This window comes from Euphorbia lathyris, chromosome 6, assembly GCF_963576675.1.
Source record: "Euphorbia lathyris chromosome 6, ddEupLath1.1, whole genome shotgun sequence".
Lineage (NCBI taxonomy): Eukaryota > Viridiplantae > Streptophyta > Magnoliopsida > Malpighiales > Euphorbiaceae > Euphorbia > Euphorbia lathyris.
Window position 1 is genome coordinate 59,932,326 of NC_088915.1, and position 23,848 is coordinate 59,956,173.

At 38.3% G+C, this 23,848-nt stretch overlaps 4 protein-coding genes and 1 non-coding gene across 6 annotated transcripts; 1 reads left to right on the top strand and 4 right to left on the bottom strand.

The window, feature by feature from the left end:
• Window positions 1-1,976: 1,976 nt before the first annotated feature.
• On the bottom strand, window positions 1,977-4,995 carry LOC136232278 (pentatricopeptide repeat-containing protein DOT4, chloroplastic). The gene has a single exon (XM_066021336.1). It carries the CDS (start codon window positions 4,962-4,964, stop codon window positions 2,340-2,342), a length of 2,625 nt encoding a protein of 874 aa, XP_065877408.1. The 5' UTR covers window positions 4,965-4,995; the 3' UTR covers window positions 1,977-2,339.
• Window positions 4,996-5,161: 166 nt separating this feature from the next.
• On the top strand, window positions 5,162-6,957 carry LOC136232279 (SAP-like protein BP-73). 2 transcript variants are annotated; one of them, XM_066021338.1, is made up of 3 exons: window positions 5,162-5,286; window positions 5,926-6,216; window positions 6,459-6,957. In XM_066021338.1, exons 1-3 carry the CDS (start codon window positions 5,193-5,195, stop codon window positions 6,824-6,826), a joined length of 753 nt encoding a protein of 250 aa, XP_065877410.1. In that variant the 5' UTR covers window positions 5,162-5,192; the 3' UTR covers window positions 6,827-6,957. The 2 variants fall into 2 exon arrangements, with proteins under 2 accessions (XP_065877410.1, XP_065877409.1); XM_066021337.1 differs by having other exon boundaries at window positions 5,181-5,346.
• Window positions 6,958-7,054: 97 nt separating this feature from the next.
• Window positions 7,055-9,069, bottom strand: LOC136232280 (large ribosomal subunit protein uL5). The gene is made up of 5 exons (XM_066021339.1): window positions 8,950-9,069; window positions 8,757-8,864; window positions 8,611-8,653; window positions 8,305-8,500; window positions 7,055-7,421 (listed from the first exon to the last, which is right to left on the bottom strand). The coding sequence occupies exons 1-5, from the start codon at window positions 8,950-8,952 to the stop codon at window positions 7,223-7,225; spliced, it is 549 nt and encodes a 182-aa protein (XP_065877411.1). The 5' UTR covers window positions 8,953-9,069; the 3' UTR covers window positions 7,055-7,222.
• Window positions 9,070-9,146: 77 nt separating this feature from the next.
• Window positions 9,147-9,219, bottom strand: TRNAE-CUC (transfer RNA glutamic acid (anticodon CUC)). Its single transcript has one exon. It is a non-coding gene; the product is annotated as a tRNA-Glu (tRNA).
• Window positions 9,220-20,770: 11,551 nt separating this feature from the next.
• Window positions 20,771-23,648, bottom strand: LOC136233962 (uncharacterized). Its single transcript, XM_066023700.1, has 2 exons — window positions 22,450-23,648; window positions 20,771-21,327 (listed from the first exon to the last, which is right to left on the bottom strand). The coding sequence occupies exons 1-2, from the start codon at window positions 23,121-23,123 to the stop codon at window positions 21,096-21,098; spliced, it is 906 nt and encodes a 301-aa protein (XP_065879772.1). The 5' UTR covers window positions 23,124-23,648; the 3' UTR covers window positions 20,771-21,095.
• Window positions 23,649-23,848: the final 200 nt, after the last annotated feature.

Consider the following 23,848-nt stretch of genomic DNA (forward strand, 5'->3'; position numbering starts at 1 on the left):
AATATGCGAATTCGCATATTACTTGTAACTTCGCAGATTTTATAATTTGTGAAACATAATACTAGACGAATATGGATTTGCTTAGCATATTGAGAAATCTGCAAAGTTAGAAGCCAATATGCGAATCCACAATGGGCATTGTAACTTCGCAAATTTTAGAATCGGTGAAACACCTCTCTCTTCCTCTTCACGAAGATGAATTTGCTTTGCAAATTGCGAAATCTGCGAATCAAATTCATTTGCGAAGTAGTAATTTCTGCAAAATAAAGTCGACCTAACTGTTTTGAACTATTTGTAAGTTTCATTTTGCAAAAGAAGTAATATACGATAAGAGGGACTGAAACGATTGCTATTGGAATCCAAAATCGCAAAAACACATATCGTCTTGCCGATTCTTACCATTGAAATCGATTTGAAAGACTTTGGAAGAAGAAATGCAGAGATTTTGTCGTTGGAAATGTCGGGTTGTGTTCGCAAGGTTCGTCGCGTTGTGTTCGCAAGGTTCGCGTTATAGAAGAAGAAAGGAAAATTTGCTAAAGTTATTATATATATATGAAGGGCATTTTGGGAAAGTGATAAATATATAGTCTAAATAGGTAATGGGTTGAGTAATTGATCTAAATACATAAATGATCTTCCATTTCACGCAGTTTTGTAATTCTCTCTTATTAATGGTTTGTGATCAATATAGAAGGGATTGTTTCTGTCAGTTTTTAATCAGTTCTCGTTTAAAGTACAGTTAATTAATCAAGTGAAGCTACATATTCTCTGCCCTCTTTCATTCTCAAAACAATGATCTTTCCAATATTCATATATACTAGGGGTGTTCATTGCCACTCCTAATTGGGTTCTAGAAACCTGCATTTATCAACATTTCAGTAAAAAAAGAAGAAGCTGGAGGTGGAAAAGTGCAATCAGTAATTACTAGTTGGACAAAGCTCAATCAATACCACAGATCAGCAGTGTCATTTGGACAGTTAAAGTGAAGATAATGATTGCGATTTCTTCCCCTTCCTGAATTTATTCCCCACCATATAATCATACCACCCACTGACACAACTATAGCTCAGCCTGCTGGATATTCAAGTTCATGAGCTGTCAGGAATACGGCTTATAATAACAAATCATGAAACACATACTTGTATATGATTAGGATTAGTCATGTAAATTAGCAAACCTCTCTCATGATAGTTCCGTCGTTCGCTCCATAAAAGTTCGGCTGTATTCAGCTCCATTTATAAACAGTCAGTTTGAATACCATTTTGAAGTTCGATTCATAAACGAGTCTAACTTGAGTACAACAAAACTCGACTCGAAAGTTCACGAACAGACTTGGTTATAGATTTGTGAACAAACTCCATTGTAATGTTCATGAACGGATTCATAAACAAACTCAGCTCGAAATGTAAAACTAAACAAACTCAGCTCGAAATGTAAAACTAAGCAATTTTGTGTGAAATTTAGTTTTCTAGGCTTTAAAACGATGTAAGTTTACGTTAAAGAAATTTCAAATAAGATTGAAATCCTTTCTACGATTTCAATTCTTCATTTTAAACAAAATTAATGAGTTTTTTGTGAGCCTTGCTTATGAACATAATTAATGAGTTATTCACGATGAAAATTCAACAACAACAACAACAACAACAAAGCCTTAGTCACGATGAAAATTCATATGAACAAAATTAATGAGCAAAACTTGTGAACAAATAAACGAGCAGCTCACGATTAGAATAATTTTCTTAATACACCGAGCTCGAATGTGATCTTGAACTCGAGCTCGTCCATTTTCTGCCGAGCCGAGTATGAACTGGTCACGACTCCGTTAGGATGGCATTATTTTAATCCTTGCCACTTAAATCATCTATTGGTTTTATCAGCTTCTCATTCTTCACTTCCTAACTGTTCAATAGTTTTAAAATAGTCCAATACATTTAGATGTACTTTCTTAAGGGGTTAACAATTGCTCACATGATCTACATAGACAAACCTTTTGGCACAAGAATAATCATTTTTCTTACATTTATATCATATACATTTAATTATATAAAACATATAGATACATTACAACTCGAATGGTCACAACAACTAGATTTCTCAGTTTCATTTTTCTTTGTCTATGTAGTCCAAATGACAATGCTTTTTCTGATAAAATCATTATCTCATTTAATCTCAAAGGACACAAGAGTTTGTCAATAATTTGAGACTCAAAATTTTGAACTTATCATCTGTTAATTTTCCATTCAAACCTAGTATACATAAAATAAAATACTGATCTAAGAAATTGGTTTCCTAAAAATTTATCCACAAACAATTTACTCAACAAAAGAGGCAAGCTAGCTTTACCAGAAACCTCTGCAAGAGCAAGTACCATCCTTGAAGTGATGAAATCGACTAGAGTCCCTCATTATGATCTCCCTTCTCTCTAAGGTGGAGACGAATTTCGCCATTTCATGACAGTCGCCGCAGACTCTTAGATTTTTGGTTATCCGCATTGTTTTTCCTGGTGGCAAGTTCAATATTCCAAAAGCCATGGCCAACTTCTCACTGTGTCCGCAGAGTGCCATTTCCTTCTCCATGTCATCTGCATTAGTCATTGCATATTTCATTTGAGGGAAGTAGCCTTCTTCCTTAATCCTTGACCTTAACCTCTTTAGTATTTGCTCGATGTTTGTTGCTTGTGCGTGCGAGCTATCTCCAGCAACAAATACATGAACTTGGCCTTTCGCCTCTATCCAACTACAACCAGGATTTTTCTTCAAACCTTGCTGGCTAATCTTCTCGCGCAGTTTTTTAACTTCTTCCCATGTTTCAGCCTCAGCATAGATATTTGCCAAGAGTACATAGTATCCTGTGTTTTCTGGTTCTAGTTCAAAGATATGTTCTGCCACTTTCTCAGCTAATTTGACATCATGGTGAATCCTGCACCCGGAGAGGAGAGAGCCCCAGATAGTCGAATCAGGTTCAATCGGCATTGATTTTATGAACTTATATGCTGTTGAAAGTTTTCCAGTTCGAGCAAGAAGATCCACCATGCAGGCATAGTGCTCCAATTTCGGCTCAATATGGCATTCCTGTTGCATGATGTTAAAGAATCTCCATCCTTCATCAAGCAACCCGGAATGACTGCAAGAATATAGTACAGAGACAAAGGAAATTTCATCAGGCTCAGTCCCTGCTTGTCTCATCTCATTGAAGGTAGCAATAGCTTCTTTTCCAAGTCCGTGCATTCCATACCCCGCAATCATCACTGTCCACGAGATCAGATCCTTCACTGGAATCATATCGAAGAGTGTTTCAGCTAGAGGTATTGCCCCGCATTTCACATACATGTCAAGAAGTGCATTAGCAACAGGTTGATCAGAAAGATGACAATTTCTCAGTACGTAGCCATGGATTTCTCTGCCTCTATCTAGAGCAGCTAGGCTAGCACAAGCTGGAAGAGTACACGCCACCGTCCTACCATCAGGTTTCGATTCTCGTACCATCGAAGCGAAAAGAGTAAGAGCTTCATTAGAAAAACCATTTTTTGAGGCCCCTCCAATCATAGTATTCCATGAGATAATATCCCTTACAGGCATCTCTAGAAACACTGAATTAGCTTCTTCCATACTTCCACATTTTGCATACATATCCATAAGAGAATTACATACAAAGAGATTTGATTGCATATTATTTTCCTTGATGTAATTGTGGATCTCCTTTCCATCTTCTAATGACCCATTACAAGCACAAGCATGAAGAACCACTGTGATAGTAAAAATGTCGGGTCGAACACCTTCGCTTTCCATGTCACGGAACAATCTAATAGCCTCTCCGGACTTGCCTTCTCGAGCATAACCTGCAATCAAGGAAGTCCAAGATACAACACTTCTTTCACCCATCTTTTCGAATACTCGAATTGCATCATCCAAATCACCACATTTAGAATACATATCCAGTAATGTATTAGCAAATGTTAATCTCTGATCCAAACGGGCTTTTATTGCAAAAGCATGAACAGCTCTGCCGAATATAACATCATCACAGTTTGAACAAGCTGCAAGAACGTTAACCATTGTAGCCAAATCGATGCTAACTTCCGAATCTCGCATCTCTTGGAAAAACCGAAGTCCTTTCTCAGGCATACCAGATGATACGCAGCCGCTTATCATTGAATTCCATGATATAATATCTCGGTCACTCATTTCATCAAACACCTTCTGTGCAGATTGAACTTTTCCAATCTTGAAGTAAAAAGAAATAAGAGAATTAACAACAAAAGTATTGGAGGCAAGACGCAATTTCAGCAAATACCCATGAACACATTCACCTTCCTTCAAACTTCCTAGAGTCGCATAACACTTCAAAATGCAGGAAAATGTATGAGAGTTTACTTCAATTCCTAAATCCAACATCCGCCTGAATAAATACACACTTTCTTCAAAATCACCAATCTTTGCGTAGCCGCTTAACATTAAATTCCAAAGAAAAACTTTCTCATTAGCAATCTGATCAAAAATTAGCCTCCCTTCTCTGATATTCCCACAAGTCACATACATAAATACCAGTTTTGCTCCCAAAGCACCGTGAATTGAAATCCCACTTGAGGAAATTATAGAATGAACGTGTTTCCCATCTTTTAAAGAGTTGTTATCAGCACAGAGCTGCAAAATTTCACAGTAAGTGCTTGATTCAATTTTGGCTACTGGAGACACGTCCAGCAATTCCATGGCTTTTCTGAGATTACCCAATTCACACAATTTAGAGATTTTTCTGTTGCAATCCGAGATTTTATGTTCTTCCGCTGTAGAAAACGAGAGAGACACGGGCAATACGGTATAACAAATGTGCAGATTTGATGATAAAGTAGACCTGGAATGTAGTCTATTGAACAATAAGGCATTTTGAGATGTTTCTCGGCGGGCATTGTTTTGTGGAGAGACAAAGAACTTTGGCAGTGCGGTTTCGGCTATGGAAATCAACATTGAATACAGGACAAGGCGGGAAAATGAAATCCTAGCAAGAAGGACTAAAGAATGAGAGAGAAAGATTTGATTTTTCTGCACGGCTAAACCAATTTTGTGTCCATAAATAAACCATGTGGCTTACACGCGCCAAAGCAAGATGTGGCCTTGCTGAATAAACAAATCATCTTTTGAATCTACTCCATCTATCTGCAAATTAAGAATCGAAGAGGTTTCTTCCCTGAAATTATGAATGGAATTAATCTCTATGCTCACAAAACTCCAATTTATTTTTCTTACAGCAAGCAAATCAGGCTGAGGAATCCCCTTTTCTCTCTGAATGGTATCACCTTCGTTGACTTAAACCCTCCTCGCAATTCCCAATTTCGTGAATTTCAATTAGGTGCTATTCTTTCTCTGAATATTAAATTGCCGGTTGAATTGATTTTGTTTTGAAGTAATTGACTCTGTATAGTGATAGATTTGCTGATTGTTGTTGTTATGGATATGATAACTTCCTTCTCTGATTGTTATTCAACGAATGCATAAAATGCCCTTGTCAAACTTACAATTGAATTATGTGATGAACTAGTGATTGAACAATTATGTGATGATGCAGTTTCATAATTGTAGCTTAAACTTTAATGATTAACCATGAACTAGTCAATAATGGTAATCAACATAGCCAGTTCCTTTTCCATGGTTTCTCTGGGGTGAGGGCAGAGATTGCAATAGTTCCCCTTCATCAATAGAGTTGATTGGAGTATAAAAACATTGCATTCTGCATCTCTATTGTCATGTGGAGATCAAAGTTATTTTCTTTACATTTTTGCTTGGTTGATCTTTCTAGGTTATAGTTTATCCCTTCTTATTTCATGAAATGGTTATGAAGTCAGCGTAATGATGTGAGGGTGAAATTTGATGAACTTCAAACTGAGAGCTCGCTTTTGATGCAGCTTGTTAAATTTGGCTGAGATTGCAGATGGGCGTCTACCTGTCACTTGGCAAAAGAATGTGCTTAAATTTAGTGTTAGGAGTGCGAATTCTGATGGAGGCAGACCTCTTCAACCAGGAAGATCAGAAAAGGAGGATGACAATGAAACATCTCTATCCTCTTATGATGAACTCCCCGAGTCAGTTAAACAAGAGAAGATAACTGCCCTGTTCAGACGAATATTGTCCTCAATCTCAAAGGCTGAGGCAAAGCGCGCCAAGAAGTCTCCGACGGAATCCATTCCAAAGGTTCCTCGTCAACCACAAAAACCAAATAAAGGTAAATTTTACAAGCTGAAATGGTGGAACTTTTGTCATTCTACATCTCATATTTTGAATTGTACTGGAAAATTTCATCCAAATCTGCTTGCTTTGCATTGGGAAAAAAAAAAGTTCCCTATTCATTCTTGTGTAAAAAAAACAGCACTTTTTGACCATATCATGCATTGACACAGGCCATTCCAAATGGATACTTAATGCTTTGACATTGGCCATACCTGAATTAGAGTTTTATAATTGCAGCAACTGCTACTAAGAGCAGGAAAAAGGTTCAAGTGTTGTCACAGAAACAACTTGTTCCGAACAAGGATGAAAAGATGCAAAAGAGCACACAACACTCACAAGCAAGCATTAACATTACCCGCCCACCATCAAATTTTGTGAAGAAGTCCCCAATACCATCTCCATCGATTCCAAGAGGAAAACAAATCAAGGAAAACAGCGGTTTTTCAGTAACTACAGATCATGGCAAGGTGCCAACTTTGCCATTAGAGGAAATGAAACTGACCCAGTTGAAGGAGCTGGCCAAGTCTAGAGCTATTAAAGGTTATTCCAAGTTGAAGAAAAGCCAACTTTTGGAATTGCTGAGCTCCCAAATACTTGAACAATGATTAAGACTACTGTGAAGCTCTAGTTAGAAAGCAAGATCTTTAGGAATTTTTTATCTGGTTGCTTTCTCACTACTTACCAGGGTTATTTATTCCCCATAAACTTCATGAAATATAAATATTTTAGTTCTCATTCGTAGAAATCAATTCATAAACTTTCCACCACATTAATCAATATTTGTTCTCAACTCATTTTCATCAAGGGTAACATAAAGCCATATGCGTCAGATATAGGGATAATATAGACCACCATAGCTTAACTGAAAAAGCAAACTAAGAAATTCCAAATTCTACCAATTCAAAAATTCTTCTGGCACGGTTCTAACACCAACATTGTAAAAGAACAAAAAAGATTATGCAAAATATAAAACTTCAAAACTTGAACTCAAACACTAAGTTTTAAACTCCAATATTTTGTGCCTTGTTAAGGATGACACCTTCATATTTCACTTGGAACCATTTCATTGCATCGTCCTTTGTGACCCTTTGATGAATTCCAACACGGGACTTGCATCTCCTGCGGCGACCAACACGATAACCTGGACGCTCAAGAACAACAAAGAAATCCATACCATAGATACCGGTGGAAGGGTCATACCTGAAAAGGTTTCAAGGATCAGTCAGTTGACAAAAATGAAACATTGTTCTCACTCATGGAAACTATTGGCCTTAGTACAATTGTCAAGAAATAACTAATATAATAGTATATCAAGTGAAAAACTTGAATAAGAAGATCAAAAACAACAAAAGAATACTTAATTGTCAAGAAATAACTAGTACAATTATTCAATTCAAACAAAGCTAGGATGCCTTCAATTATTCCTTGTGCAATGAGATTCATCTATTAAAGAGATCTAGAGAAGCACATCATTTATCTTCAATCCTACATTAAATATCAAGTGCTGCTCTAGGCTCAGCACATTACCCTTCACCAGAGTAAACAAAGAAAAAATAAATTGCAGATTCCACAGCAAATTGCAACAAAAGTTTCACTTCCCAATTTCCGGTTACATCTTCACAACATAACATAATCTAGAGCTTTTAGTTCTAGCTGAATGCTTCTCAAATACAAAAGAAAAAGAACTGCACCCATATTCCTAGGGATGGTGTGCTACAATTGAAAACATAAGTACAGACTAGACAGTTTTCAATTGAAACAATTCGGGATCTCATATGACTTGTCAAAGACACAATGTGAACAAAAATGGGAAACACAGTTAGTCACCAGACTTCCACCTTAACCAACAACCTAACCTTCCAATGTCTAATGGTTAGTGAATTAAGACCAAACTAATCAGAACTAACTTGTGTGTATATGTATCTTTGAGGCTACCATACTTATATGCAGTAAAACTATAAAGCATAACAATTAATCAACCCAAAACCAAGCCAATTACATAAATGACTAAAACATATTATAGTCTTGTAGCATAAATAAACTGTGTTTGGATATAAAATCACTGCATATATATAAAACTTACTTGATTCCAAGATCAATGTGCTCCTGGATGCCGAAACCAAAGCAACCAGTATCACTAAAGTTCCTTCTTAAAAGCTCATACTCCTTTACCTTCAATCCGCTCTCAAGCAGCTGCATAGCTTTGTCACCCCTTACAGTGACATAGCAAGCAATCTTCTCGTTACGTCTGATCCCAAAAGATCTAACAGTATATCTAGCTGCTCATACAATTGTCCAAGACAACGAATTAATTCAAATAATAATAATAGTAGCAGAATTTAAAAAAAAAAAAAAGGCAATAGAGCTTCCACAGGTCAACAAGCGGTACCTTTTGAGAAGACGGGAGTCTGACCGCTTAGTTGCTCAAGAACCTATATTGATTTAAATCTTGGATTATTAAAAATCAGCAGAAAAAAATGAAAAATAATCTCTTTTGTAATTGTTTGAGAAAAATGGGAGAAACAGAAAGGAAACCTTAGAGGCACGGGTGAGACGATCACCGCTTTCACCAACTGAGATGTTGAGGACGAGCTTCTGCACCTTGATCTCCCTCATTGGGTTCGATAGCTTCCTCTCCGAAGCCTGAATGAAGAGCCATAGAAACAGTGAGTAAAGAAATCAAACTAAATTCAGAAGAAGAGATATAGATAGGGAAAAAGAGATGCACCATTTTTAGGGGTTGGAGGCGAGCTCTGACGGAGGCAAAGTTGGGTTGTAGTAAGGAAAGTGTGAGAGATGGGTCGTTAGGGTTCTTTAATAAACGATGCAGTAAGGGCTAGGGTTTTCTAATGTGTAGTTAAGCAAATGACATTAATACCCTTTTCTTAAATACAAAAAGGATTCTCCTAAAAACAAAAATAATATTTCCGCTGCCGGGAATCGAACCCGGGTCTTTCGGGTGAGAGCCGAATATCCTGACCGACTAGACTACAACGGATTTTATATAAAGATATAGTCCGAAACTATATATCTAAAGTGGATCTAAATCGTAATATTATAAGTTAATTTACACCCTTAAATTTAACAACTTTTACCTATTGAAATCCTTAACTTTTAGAATAACCTATCATATATCTATAATTGGCTTTAAAAACTTACTATAAAAACTCATCAAGCATCTATAGTTATAGTTAGATTTAAAAATCTAGGACACATCTATAGTTAGCTCATTCGGATCATCTACATACAAAATCGTCGATCTCTCATCTTTAGTAGATGATGTGGCATGTGCGTGCTTAAGAAAAAAGCGTGCGAGTTGATGCGCCTTCGGTGAAGAAGACTCACTAAGAGATAAGTGTACCCCGTCGTTATCAAGTAATAAATCTGGAAAGTCCAGGTATCGAATCCACAGGACTTATTTACCACAAGTATCGAATTAGTTGGTCTCAGGTGTTATCTAGGCTTTGTGGGTTTTGAGTTTGTTTTCTTAAGTTAATCTACTCCTAGGTTGAATTACGCTACTCCTAGCTAAGTTATACTAGTTCTAACTAAGTTATTCTACGCCTAATTAAGTTAAACTACTCCTAATTAAGTTAAATTACTCCTAATTGATCTTTCACTAATGCAATTACCCGAAGGAACATGGTATGAACGATAATAATGAAGTTAGGTTATTAGGTCTATTGATTAAAAACCTAATCTAAGTCACTTATATTCAAGGCGATTAACCCTACTTACCCTCCTGAAGTTCCTAGTGCGTGATTCCCTTGTAAGGCCGAACTAGGTCTAAGGCTCAGAAACTTGGGCTTAATCAACTAAGAGGTCGTCAATCTTCTAGGCTCTGACTAGGTCAGATTCAGCTCACAATATGTGCCTACTCGATTTTGAGGCTTTTGAATGAGTTAAACCAATTGAATAAAGCGTAAGACAAAGATTAAATCAATAAGCATAGAACAAAATAAGAGCTAAAGTATTATTAAAGATGAAGAATAATGTCACAGGATACAATTAGCCTAGGATTCATAGATTGTATCAAAGAGTACAAACAACGTAAAGTAAAAGGAGATACGAAAATCCCTTTCAAGGAACCTGTCTACTCTGCAATCGGCTTCCTAGGTCTTAAGGAGGGACCTTGAATATTCCTCGAGAACAGCTTTGAAGGAGCTTCAATGGAGGTCGAAGAAGATGGAGGAGATGGAGAGGAAATTCAAGGGGAAAGCTAAAGTAATTTACAAATAATGAAAGATGCCTAATTTACATTGGAAAAATCCTATTTATAGACGCGGCTCGGCCCCTTTTCTTGACCTATTTCGTGTCCTTATGCAGGTAGGAAGTCGTGGGGTCCATCGTGGCATCGTGGGGGCGGAATTGGTCTTTTTGACCAATTCCCGCAGGCCTGCTCGCCGAGCAGGGCGAGCTGCTCGTCGCGAGCAGGCATTGCCTGCTCGCCGAGCAGCCCTCTGCCGGCCTGCTCGCCGAGCAGGCCTCTGAGGGCCTGCTCAGCGAGCAGGCCTCCAGGGGCCTGCTCGGCGAGCTGGCCTACGAAGGCCAGCTCGCCGCGAGCTGGCCGCGCCAGCTCGCCCGAGCAGGCCCCTAAGGGCTTGTTCGGCGAGCTGGCCTAAAATAGGCCAGTTCGTCGAGCCATCTTGCCCGATACGCCTCCGCTCGGTTGCCGAACGCCAACAACGTGCTTTTCGCCCGAATTTATCCCTGCGCATGCACAAAAACTCCAGATAACATTAGTCCTAAGGCTAAATTGACCCGCCAATCGCTTATTTTGAGCAAACGCTTCGTTTGGTGCGACTTTTGACGGATCAATTAGCTTCAAAAGATAACGGAATTATTATACGCATGCCATTTTGGCCGTATTTGCCTAAATTGGTCACGAAACGAGCCTAAACAACGAAAAGTAAATAAAACATTTCCAATTTCTAACTAACTCACACAAAAGCATTTAAATGCGAGAATTGCTCGCTTATTAACTAAATAACGCTAAAACCCGTCCTAAAACCGTACCCAAAGATAGGGGTTTTTTGACCCCTATCAAACCTCCTCGCACTTAAAACTTTACTTGTCCCCAAGTAAACTAAAAAACTAAACCTGTAATCAAAAACAAACTAGAAAACCTCCCGGCTTGACTAGGTGTTTGACATAATTTCGAGCATCTGTAATCACATGCATTCGGAAATACAAAGTAGAGACACGATATCCAAAAGCCGCATTTCAATTATCATAGGTCATATCTTTTAAGAAAAAGGACACATGTTCAATAAAACGAGCTTGAGGGGATCGCTAAGTAAAACACCTCACCATAGGTAGTTCACTCATTTCACACAATTTTGGTGGCTAAAGTGTTTACTCTCGGCTTATGTTCTTGCTTAGGATTACGTTGATTTTACACGTTCATCCGAGTTCCTCTACTATGCTATATGACTCTGATGATATCAAAAACAGCCTCGAATTGGGGTTGTAATGTGGTTAGAGGGTTAAAGGTACAACAAGGGTTAATAGTTATAGCGCTAGAAAAACAAAGTTCAAATGGCTTTAGCAAATATGAAGTGACTGGGCTTTTTATTCATCCATTATTTTCTTTTTAGGAAGTTTTCTTGAGACGTTTTGATTTTAAGAACTGGGGAATGAAGTTCTCCCCTTTTTGTTCGTCTCTTTTCTTTTCTTTTTCTTTTTCTGTTTTTCTTTTTTTTTTCTTTTTGGGATAGTGATGCTCATTCACTTTTTAGCCTTTTGGTTTGCTACTATGATGCCATAAACAAAGATAAAGCGCTAGAACGACAAAGGCTCGATGTGAGCTTTGCAAAAAATTTGGGTTAAGTAGCAAACCAAGTGATGGTTTGCAAAAATGAGTTAGAACGAAAGAAAAATCTATAAACTACAAAAAATATAGGCTCAAAGGGGCTTCCTAGAGTGGATGAAAAAGAGAAAATAAGGTAAAGAAAAAGGTTAATTCTAATGAGGATGATTTCATCGTTTATCATCTCAAATCATTGCATGTAGGTTCAACACAGTATTAGGTGCAAAATCTGTAATCTTCCACAAGTCAAAGCATTCACACAAAAATGTCAAGAAAAAGAGCTTTTTGATGTTCGCTCTTAGGCTCAAATTCAACTCACAATTCTTTGGGTTTCAATTTTGTGTTTACTAGTTCTCCCCAAACTCAAGTTTAACATCACATGCCTTCAATTCTTAAGTTATCTACCTAAGTAATGATTTTGACATTTCTTCAAAAGTAGGGTCTAAATGCAAACTTTAGCTCATGCTTTTACAGATACAAGGATTGTGTCCTACACCTAAACTAGTTGTCATGCAATCTTAGATTCGGTTCTCAGCCCTCAAGGACAAATAACGAAGTTTAGATTCGAAGGAGGTTCACGGTTTTAGGTCCTAAACATGCAAAACATAAATAAAACCCGAAAAACGCAAAACTAAACTAGACACGACGCAATAAAAATTTTAAAAATTATACAATTTTTGTAAGTTTGTCTACCCCTCCTCCTCACACTAAAAATATGCAATAAGTTCCAACATTGCATCACAAATCATAAAGAGCAAGTGTAAAGAGTTAGGGTGGAGAAGACAACTTACTGATCGGCCGGAGGGTATGGCCAAGGCATGTTGTAGCGTTCGCAGTAGTCTGCCACTACATATTCAAGACCCGAAAGCCTTCGGTCCATATTCTGCTCAAAGTTAGTGAACCGTTGGTCCATCTGTTGAACAGTGTTAAAGGTCCGTAGGTTAAGATCTCGCATTTCTGCCATCATGGTGTTGATGGCTTGGAACTGGGCCTCCGTCCCCGGCGCTTGGTGTTCCGTTTGGTCATCTGCTGCTGCAGCCTCTTCTTCCTCATGTTCGTTGTGCTTTCCTTCTCCTTGTTGTGGTGGGTTTCTTGCCCGTTTCCTTGCCCTTCCACTTGAGCTTGCTCCTCCAGATGGGTTCCTGTTCAAAACTGAATGGAAAGTAGATTTTCCTAGAAATGTGGCGTTAAGCAAGGTGGGGTGGAAACCATCTTCCCGAATGTCCAAATCTTTGAATTGGCTATCAAGGAAATTGGTAACCAAATGTCCAAGGCCAACGGACCCGCGTTTTTTACTTGTCTGGCTTGAAAAGCCTTCAAAGATGGCTTTGATACTATCAACGGGTTTTTGGTTGGCCACACACCATAGTTTGAGCAATTCCGTCTGTGAGATTTTATTGCTCTCATTTTTCCCTAACAAGTTGTGAGCCACAAACTTGTGTACAAGGTTTAGCACTGGGTCTCTAAGAGAGATTGGGCTAGCAGTGCGGGAGTCAAATTCTGATAAGCCTGTTAATTGCTTCCAAGCTTTATCTTTTGTCATGGGTTCCTCAAAACCCGAGACTGCCTCTGGATGGTTATAGACTCCCATCAAGGCTGCTAATGTAGTGTCATTGAGACGATAGGGGACACCGTTCAGTCTAAAAGAATGCTTACCACACCCCGCGGGTAGCTCTTTTCTCAAAGTGATCAGAAATTCTACAGTGAAATTATAGTACACCAGGGTCCTTTTTGTGGCCAGTCTATGCCAACCATGGAATTTTAGGACTTCATTGAAGTCCTTTTCCAGACCTATAGATGCTAGATATTTCTGGTCAACAATGATTAAGGTGGCAAGTTCTTGCTTAGAAAACCACTGATATAACAATCCCTCTCGCTCATCTACTAATCCAAAAGGTGGGTTATACTTAGCTTGCAGGACATCACTGAATTCGACGTCCGAGTCGGCTTCATTGTCAACCGTTATCTTGGACTTGCCTTTCCTTCCCATCGTACCTGAGAGATAGACCAAAACGGACTAGTTAGAATCCCTTCACACAAACGTAAATCCCCAAACAACCAACAATTAGGCATAACCATAGCTTAGGAGCTTAGGGACCAAAACCATGAACTTTCAGTCCCTAAGTATTTTACCCGTAATTCCAAATTCGTGCAAAATTAACAATGCCCAGTGACCAAAATGTGCTAAAAGTGTGATACAGAGTTCTATTGACAAGTTTTAAAACATAAACCGAATAGTTGGATTTTGAGCTAAAAGGGAGGTTTTACCCAAATTTAGCAATTTCTCCAAAAATTCACAAATTAAGAACAAAAATCATACCTAAACCACATATTGATCATAATGTAATTATATATTGCAAGAATATCAAGAATTAAAAGCAAATAAAAGGTTATTTGAGAGAAAGGGGAAAAAACCAAAACTTAGGCTTTATCCCAAATCTCAAAAATTAACCCCCTAAATTAAAATCTAAGCCTAAAAACATGTTAGAAATCAAAAATGGGTAAAGATTCATACTTTATTTGTTGAATTCGGATTAGTATGGTGGATTTGGGGGGTTAGGTTTTGAGAGGGAAAGAAAAGAAAAGAAAGAAAGGAAGAAAGAAATAATGGAAGAAAGAAAGAAAGAAAGAAAGGAAATAAGAAGAAAGTGGGGGAAGGGGATGATGAGTCACCCCCCCCCCCTTTTCTTTTTCTTTTTCTTTTCTTCTTTCTTTCTCTCTCTCTCTCTTTTTTTCTTTGGTTCGGGATTAAAGTCCCGAACAGCCCGTGTCGGCCGAGCTGACTAGCTCGACCGACCAGCCCGGCGAGCTGGGCGGCAGTGCCTAGCTCGCCCGGGCTGGACGAATATCTTTTTTTTTGAGAGAGTATGGGGAGCAAAACTTGACAATGTAAATAAATAGAAAGAGAAAAATGTGAATTAAAAATTAAAAACCAAAATTAACAAAGATAAAAGAAAAGGAAACTGCAGAAGTAATTGTTCAAGCTTTGAATTTAAACCGAGGAGAACTCGATTCCTCCCCCTTACTCAATCCTTTCTCAGGATCTTTGGATTCTTCTCCGTTGTGCTTGGGAGAGAACCCTGTGGCCTTTCTCACCTGTCCCTATTGATCTGAGCTACCTGATTGATCAAATCCTTGCAGAAAGCTTCATTGTTGGCAAGCCTAGCTGAGATCTCCTTCAAAAGAGTAACCACCTCGTCAGATTCCTTAGGAGGTTGCATTGGCCCTTGATTTTGCTGTTGATATGGGGGCATGCCAAGCCCCTGATCTCTATGCTCCTGAACAAAACCGCTAGGAGGTTGAAGCACATTCTGATTTGAATTCCCGTAAGATAGGTTCGGGTGTTGAGGCCTCCTATAGTTGTTGTTGTTGTTGTTGTAGGAGTTGTGGTTGTTAGGGTTGTAGTTGTTATAGTTCTGGTTGTACCTCGGCTGTCCCCCAACATAATTGACCATCTCCACGCCGTCTCCAGCGAAAGGGCTACCTGCCTGACATTCCTTTCCATGGTGGTCGCCGCCACAGTGCACACAGGTGGGAGGTTGGCTGAATTTAGCCAACAGGACGTCCATCTTCCTACTTATATCCGCAACACTCGGATTTTGTTCTTGTTCTTCCACAGCAAATACCCGCTGCCTTGTGGGGCCAGCGAGCTTCTGTTCTTGCCACTGCACACTCTTTCTGGCCAGCTCATTAATCATGTCATATGCCTCTGTTGCTGTCTTCCTAAATAAATCTCCACCCGCTGTGGAGTCTACAATAGCCCTGTTGGTGGGTGTCAATCCGTGATAGAAGACGCTCACCAATTGATGCTTGGGTATGTCATGATGAGGGCACATGCGCAGCATTTTCCTGAATCGGGTCCAAGATGTGTGGAGCGCTTCGTGCTCGGGTTGGTGGAAGGATGTGATCTCACCCCTGAGCATTGCTGTCTTCGAGGGAGGAAAGTAGTAGGACAAGAATTCCTTCTCCAATCCTGCCCAAGTCGTGATTGATCCGGGCTCCAGTGTTCTCAGCCATTCCAAAGCTTGCCCAGTCAGAGAAAACGGGAACAACTTCAGCCTAGCAGCATCTTGGGGAACCCCATTTGTTCTTGTAGTGTCTGCGCATATTAGGAAGCGATCCAGATGATCATTCGGGCTCTCATGTGCTTCCCCTCCAAACAATCCGGTCTATTGGATCAAGTGAATTATACCAGACTTGATTTCATAAGTATTAGCTGGAATATTCGGAGCGGCAATGCCGGACAAATGCTGGTGTCGGTGTGGCGCCAGGATCTCACTCATCAGACGAGTGTCAGTTTCTGGCCCGGTGTTCTCAGTGTTCCGCTCATTGTTCCGTTCATTGTCAGTCATTTTGATAGGCTCGATGATCTCGTCTTGCTTCAGCTTTCCGATCTGTTTGCTCCTGCGAAGAGTACGTTCAAGTTCAGGGTTAAGAGGGACACACGGTATTCTTGCTGATCTTGTAGGCATACGCTGAGAAGAAATAAATACAAGAAATAAATGAAAGCGGAAGGAAGATTATACATATCATACAAGGTTGCACAGTTTTGTACAAGTATCGGTTTATATTGACATATATGGGTTGATGTACATGGTACAGACTAGTAAAGATAAACAAGTATAAATACACGTTTGTATAAACGAATATAAACAAGCGTAAGTATAAACAAGTATAACTATTATAAACAAGTACATATAAACAATGATATGAACAAGTATAAGTATAAACAAGTATAGTTATTATAAACAAGTATATGTATAAACAATTATATGAACAAGTATAAGTATAAACAAGTATAGTTATTATAAACAAGTATATGTATAAACAATGATATGAACAAGTATAAGTATAAACAAGTATAGTTATTATAAACAAGTATATATACACAAGTATAAATGATATTAACAAGTATAGGTATAAATAAGTATAGTTGATATTAACAAAGATATTCACAATGAATGCCTAAACTAACAAATCGACCTTTGGTTCGATATTGTAGAAGAAATAAATCCCCGGCAATGGCGCCAAAAACTTGATGCGCCTTCAGTGAAGAAGACTCACTAAGGGATAAGTGTACCCCGTCGTTATCAAGTAATAAATCTGGAAAGTCCAGGTATCGAATCCACAGGACTTATTTACCACAAGTATCGAATTAGTTGGTCTCAGGTGTTATCTAGGCTTTGTGGGTTTTGAGTTTGTTTTCTTAAGTTAATCTACTCCTAGGTTGAATTACGCTACTCCTAGCTAAGTTATACTAGTTCTAACTAAGTTATTCTACGCCTAATTAAGTTAAACTACTCCTAATTAAGTTAAACTACTCCTAATTGATCTTTCACTAATGCAATTACCCGAAGGAACATGGTATGAACGATAATAATGAAGTTAGGTTATTAGGTCTATTGATTAAAAACCTAATCTAAGTCACTTGTATTCAAGGCGATTAACCCTACTTACCCTCCTGAAGTTCCTAGTGCGTGATTCCCTTGTAAGGCCGAACTAGGTCTAAGGCTCAGCAATTTGGGCTTAATCAACTAAGAGGTCGTCAATCTCCTAGGCTCTGACTAGGTCAGATTCAGCTCACAATATGTGCCTACTCGATTTTGGGGCTTTTGAATGAGTTAAACCGGTTGAATAAAGCGTAAGACAAAGATTAAATCAATAAGCATAGAACAAAATAAGAGCTAAAGTATTATTAAAGATGAAGAATAATGTCACAGGATACAATTAGCCTAGGATTCATAGATTGTATCAAAGAGTACAAACAACGTAAAGTAAAAGGAGATACGAAAATCCCTTTCAAGGAACCTGTCTACTCTGCAATCGGCTTCCTAGGTCTTAAGGACGGACCTTGAATATTCCTCGAGAACAGCTTTGAAGGAGCTTCAATGGAGGTCGAAGAAGATGGAGGAGATGGAGAGGAAATTCAAGGGGAAAGCTAAAGTAATTTACAAATAATGAAAGATGCCTAATTTACATTGGAAAAATCCTATTTATAGACGCGGCTCGGCCTCTTTTCTTGACCTATTTCGTGTCCTTATGCAGGTAGGAAGTCGTGGGGTCCATCGTGACGTCGTGGGGGCGGAATTGGTCTTTTTGACCAATTCCCGTAGGCCTGCTCGCCGAGCAGGGCGAGCAGGCATTGCCTGCTCGCCGAGCAGCCCTCTGCCGGCCTGCCCGGCGAGCAGGCCTCCAGGGGCCTGCTCGCCGAGCTGGCTTACGAAGGCCAGCTTGCCGCGAGCTGGCCGCGCCAACTCGCCCGAGCAGGCCCCTAAGGGCCTGTTCGGCAAGCTGGCATAGCCAGCTCGGCGAGCTGGCCTAAAATAGGCCAGTTCATCGAGCCGTCTTGCCCGATACGCCTCCGCTCGGTTGTCGAACGCCAACAACGTGCTTTTCGCCCGAATTTATCCCTGCGCATGCACAAAAACTCCAGATAACATTAGTCCAAAGGCTAAATTGACCCGCCAATCGCTTATTTTGAGCAAACGCTTCGTTTGGTGCGACTTTTGACGGATCAATTAGCTTCAAAAGATAACGGAATTATTATACGCATGCCATTTTGGCCGTATTTGCCTAAATTGATCACAAAACGAGCCTAAACAACGAAAAGTAAATAAAACATTTGCAATTTCTAACTTACTCACACAAAAGCATTTAAATGCGAGAATTGCTCGCTTATTAACTAAACAACACTAAAACCAGTCCTAAAACCGTACCCAAAGATAGGGGTTTTTTGACCCCTATCACGAGTTCGTTCTGTATGCCACCTCATCTGTCAAAAATGACCAATCAACGATTTCGTGTGCAGAAGGTCCGAATGAGCCAACTATAGGTATGCAATAGGTTTTTATCATCAATTATAGGTGTGTGATAAGTTTTTAAAGCCAACTATAAGAATGTGATAGGTTATTTTAAAAGTTTAGGATGTCATTAGGTAAAACGTGTCAAGTTTGAGGGTATAAATATATATTAAACCTAGTATTATCGACATGGACGGTTCCAATGCTTTAGAGGCCCTAGACAGCTCTCATTCAATTTTTTTTACAAATCTAAAATTTATTTAATTAATTCTTAACTGTATCAAGAAGAACCAAATAAAAATCAATTTTAACAATAAAGTATAAGTTTATCCTTATGGTTATTGGGGAAGAATAAATTTAGCCTCCACATACAAAACATTGCAATTTTAAGTCTAACGTTTGCCAAACGGTTCATTGTCAAGGCTCAATTAATGAAATATGAGTTTTTTTAGGGTGTTGTTATATCCAGCCTCAAATTCCCACCTCTAGCCCCGTGAAAGGATGAAAATTCCCTTTCATGAGTTTTGGGTGGGAAAAGGCTATTTTTTTGCCTTTCCGTCACACGGGCGTGTGGCTATCACGCCTCACCGTGTGGTCGGGCGTGATAGCCACACGTCTCACCGTGTGGTCGGGCGTGACAACCACACGCCCGAACGCACGGTGGAGCGTGATAGCCACACGTCCGACCGCACGGTGGGGCGTGATAGCCACACGCCCGCGTGTCAGAAAGGCAAAATTGAATTAATAAAAACTAAATTAAATTTAAAAAAAATTGAATTTTGCTCACACGGGCGTGAGGCCATCACACTCTCACATAGGTGAGGGCGTGAGGCTATCACGCCCTACCACAGGAGACGGCGTATGAATATCACGTCGTCTCCTGTGGTGGGGTGTGAGACTATCACGCCTCCACCTATGGTGCGGCGTGATATTCATACGCCGCACCATAGGTGGAGGCGTGATAGCCTCACGCCCCACGTAATGAATCCGAATCCCCCAAAAATCCAAATTGGAATAAACAAAACGTCCAAAAATCAATAAAAATCAAACAGAATTTCGTAACATTAGTCCTTTTCCTTTGCCGTCCCTTTTCCGATCCATGTTTTTGTTGATAAATTAGTTCGGATTTGATCCAAGAGAGTTTTGAGAGTTTGAGAGGATTTGAGAATTTTCAAATTTTGTTAAAGGGTATTTTCGTCCTTTCACGGGGCTGGATATAGTAATTCACTTTTTTTATTGTGTAATTTCATGTCCAGGCTAGCCTTGAGTCTCTAGCATCCTAATCACTCAATAAGGTTTGAAATCTTTGATCTTCTATTAATAAAAAAATACAGTTGAAATTTAACTTTCTAATAAATTTTAGACTTAAAATTGTACGTTTTTGTACGTAAAAGTCAAATTCGCTCTCCATCATAATCACATTGCTAAAACCTATTTCTATTTTTATTAAGAGAAAAATTGTGAAATAAATTTTCAAGGCCCCCTCATATGCTACTGTTGTTAACCAGCAGTGCTTGAAAAAAAAAAAAAAAGACAATGTGTGTTAGTGTTGTTGACTTTCAATTTCATTTTAACAGATTGCATCCTTACTTGATATATATGATTACTATTAAATATATGATAATAATTATTCATGAGAATCCTTTTTCACAATTAAGATTTTAATAATTATTAGATTATTTTAGGACCCTCGAGTTCAAATATGCTATGGAACTATTTTGTATCGGAAACTCTTTTACATTAGTATGTTCGTGTTTTATTTCCATTACCATTTCTTAGCTATATTTTCTTTTGTTAAATAATGTTTTCAGTTTCCATTTTAGTTTTAGTTTTGGTTTCCGCTCCCTTTTCATACAACATAGCTATGAAATATTAAGTTCCATTCAAACAAACTAAAGCAGATCATTTACACGATGGATTAAAATTGAAGCAGATGGAAATAAAAGCAAAGGAAAACAAACATTTCCATTTATATGTATATGGCAAACAATGTGTGTAGTGTAATGACAACTTTTCAAGTACAAATTTTCTCTTGACAATAAAATCAGGAGAGCACAAAACATTCTACAGCATTGAATTGCAACTATGAGAGGAATTTACAAGTAGAATAAGCTGAGAGGAAAGCAGTAACACCCTCCAATCTTCATTGCTTAATTTTCAAACACAAAATCCTAAGACCTCAAAAATATGCAGTGGGAACTGCAGACCGTAATCCAATAACGAACGCAAATGTCGCTCGCGTGTGATCATCAAGTACTGGCCGGATTAGAACATGTTTCCGCGGAAAAACCAAGGGAGTACAAAAGCAACAACTAGGCATGCCATGAGGAAGTTACACAAAGGTTGTCCCCTCCAACATCCATTGCTTCCATCTGGTGGGATACTTATACTGCTGCCTACATATCTCCTTTCATTCCACTCGTCCATAAATCTGTTATCTCCCATCCCTGTTGTTACCGTTATGTTCCTCGCCATCTCCCCGCATATTTCGCATATTCTGCATCACCAAATATAACACTATATCAGTGTGCTTTTATGAAACTTTTGTCCATTTTTAAAGCCATTCTGAAAAAGTTCATTGGAAGATTTTTTGCTTTCTAATCAACATAATGTGCAACAAGGTGAAAGGGAACAAAGTGATGAAATAGCCATTGAATTATGAATAAGAAACAAACAGAACTAAAATAAGGAGGAGTTTTGTCTCAAAAATCATGCTGGTGCTGCAAACATTTAAAAATTGCAGGCATGGCATGGCAGGATTTCATAAGTTCTGCATATATAGAAAACCTTTTCATATTCCAAAGTATCTATCACAAGTGTAAAAATACCTTAGAAATCAAATAAGCAAACAAGTTTTAATAGGCTCTTAAGACTAATTTACTCAATAACAATGATCCAAGAACTTCAATTGCAATTAGAGTTGTAAATGAGCCGAGCCGTTTGCGTCCAGCTGAATAAAAGTTCGACGGTGTTCGACTCAATTTATAAAAGCCGAGTTTGAGTACGGTGAGACTTGACTCGAGCTCTCAAGCAAGTTCGGTTATAATTTCATTAACAAGCTCGATTATAGTGTTATCAACACACTCGTGGTCAAGCATATTCGGTTAATTTTTTTTAATAATAGTGCTTCTATAAAGTGGGAAATGTAAACCAACTTATGAATATTAATTAACGAGTTGTTAGCGACCAAAGTTTATGAACAAAATTAACGAACCGCTCGTGAACAAGCTCGTAAGCAGCTCATGAATATAATGTTCAGCTCGAGCATGAGCAAGCCAAAGCTCGGCTCAGTTCGTTTACAACTCTAACTGTAGTAGCATAAACTGTATTTCAGTTCATGAACTGAAGACTTAAAAATCACCCTTTAGCATTTTCTATATCGAACCTGAAAACAAGCATTTAAATGGACATCTTTCAAGCATCACTGCAACTAATAAATCCATATTAGTAACCTAAAGCCATTATTTGAGCTGAAAACTGAAGAATTTACCCCAAACCAACTTTAAAACTCAATTAAGATGAATCAGATTATAAGCACCATAAATAAAATAAGAACACAGCTACTAATTCAATCCAAACAATGGCAAAATGCAGAGTTCATATTAAAATACTGGTTTACCTGTTTCCTTTGAGCTTAAACCAGGCCTCTGCACAATAAGCATGTGAAATGCCTAGTTCATCTTTACAGCCGCAACCAAGTTGAATCAGTTCCATAGAAGAGTTAGTAGCTTTGGTTTCTGCTAACCCTTCTGAATTCAATTGACAAATCCTACATACCCTTTCTCCATCACAATCCTTAACTCCTCCATTTCCACATCTCACATCTATCACACATGTTTGCTTCTTCTTTTCACACACATTTTTCATCATCGGTTTATCCAATCTCAAAGTTCCCTCATGATTAGACTGATGATTCTCTTCTGAATCATTTACCAATATCTTTGTCTCAAACACACCTTTATCAACTGAATTTTGCTCAACTCTACTCAACGACTCCCCATTTTCTCTAGCACAAGTTTCCTGATCTGACAGTTCATCAATTTTAATACCTATATCCTTGTTTTTCTCTCTAACACCCCCAATTTCTCCAGAATTGATTACCTCAGAATCACTCAAATTCCCAGTAGTTTCTTCATCCATTGGATAACGAATTCGTTTCCCATCATTCCTGCTTTCCCCTCTATTCTCTTCTGAATTTAAAACAACTGGATTGCTCAACACAATCTCATAATTCTTCTTGTAAGAACCTTCATTGTTTCCTAGATCATCTCGACGAAAATTGACAACATCCATTATTGAATCTCCAACAAACAAATCATCCTAAGTACTCCATAAAACTGAATCAATTAAAAACAAGCCTAAAAACAGAAATTAATTGAGAAAGGACATTGCTTTATGAAAGAATAATGATAACCCAGATTAAAACTTACTCCAAACAAACAATAAAACCTCAATAATAGAGCAGTGAGTGGATATAGTGAGGAAGATAAGAACAGGTGGAGTGAGAATAAATTAAAAAACAGAAATGGGATCTGAATTTAAAAAGAGGGAATTATTGTGATTGATAATTTATTAATCATATGAGATAATAAAGAAAAGATGAGAAATAGACGCAAACACACACAAATATTGATAAATGGATCTATCTTCTTCTTCTTCTTCAGTTGAGATTGAGATATAGTTACTGTTTTTGTGGGAGAAATTTCACCTTGACATTACAAGTGTATTGCGTATGAATGAGATAAAGATAAAGTAAACGCTAACAACAAAATTTAGGGAGATTTTTTGTTTCAATCCCATTATTATAGCTCCAACCAATAACTAATTTCTTTTTAGGAAAAAGATTATATCTTGAATGGATAAAGGACAAAATATAAAAATATCTGGATGTTGATGTCGTTTTATGAGTTTGTCTTCCTTGTAATATTTGACTTTGTTCATATTGAACCTAGAAATTCTTTACTTGTAGTTTGCCATTGTTGATACGTTTCCTTTCCTTGTTGATTATGAAGAAAGGA

Excerpts from the sequence above, each read along its gene's own strand:
- LOC136232278 (XM_066021336.1), bottom strand. The coding sequence starts at position 4,964 with ATGTTGATTTCCATAGCCGAAACCGCACTGCCAAAGTTCTTTGTCTCT.
- LOC136233962 (XM_066023700.1), bottom strand. The coding sequence starts at position 23,123 with ATGGATGTTGTCAATTTTCGTCGAGATGATCTAGGAAACAATGAAGGT. Across the intron at positions 21,328-22,449 it reads TTTAAGCTCAAAGGAAACAG|AATATGCGAAATATGCGGGG; the intron begins GTAAACCAGTAT and ends TTGGTGATGCAG.
- LOC136232280 (XM_066021339.1), bottom strand. Across the intron at positions 8,654-8,756 it reads GTCTCACCCGTGCCTCTAAG|GTTCTTGAGCAACTAAGCGG; the intron begins GTTTCCTTTCTG and ends AAATCAATATAG. Across the intron at positions 8,501-8,610 it reads GACTCCCGTCTTCTCAAAAG|CTAGATATACTGTTAGATCT; the intron begins GTACCGCTTGTT and ends TTGTATGAGCAG.
- LOC136232279 (XM_066021337.1), top strand. The coding sequence starts at position 5,193 with ATGAATGGAATTAATCTCTATGCTCACAAAACTCCAATTTATTTTTCT. Across the intron at positions 5,347-5,925 it reads ATTTCGTGAATTTCAATTAG|ATGGGCGTCTACCTGTCACT; the intron begins GTGCTATTCTTT and ends CTGAGATTGCAG. Across the intron at positions 6,217-6,458 it reads ACCACAAAAACCAAATAAAG|CAACTGCTACTAAGAGCAGG; the intron begins GTAAATTTTACA and ends TTATAATTGCAG.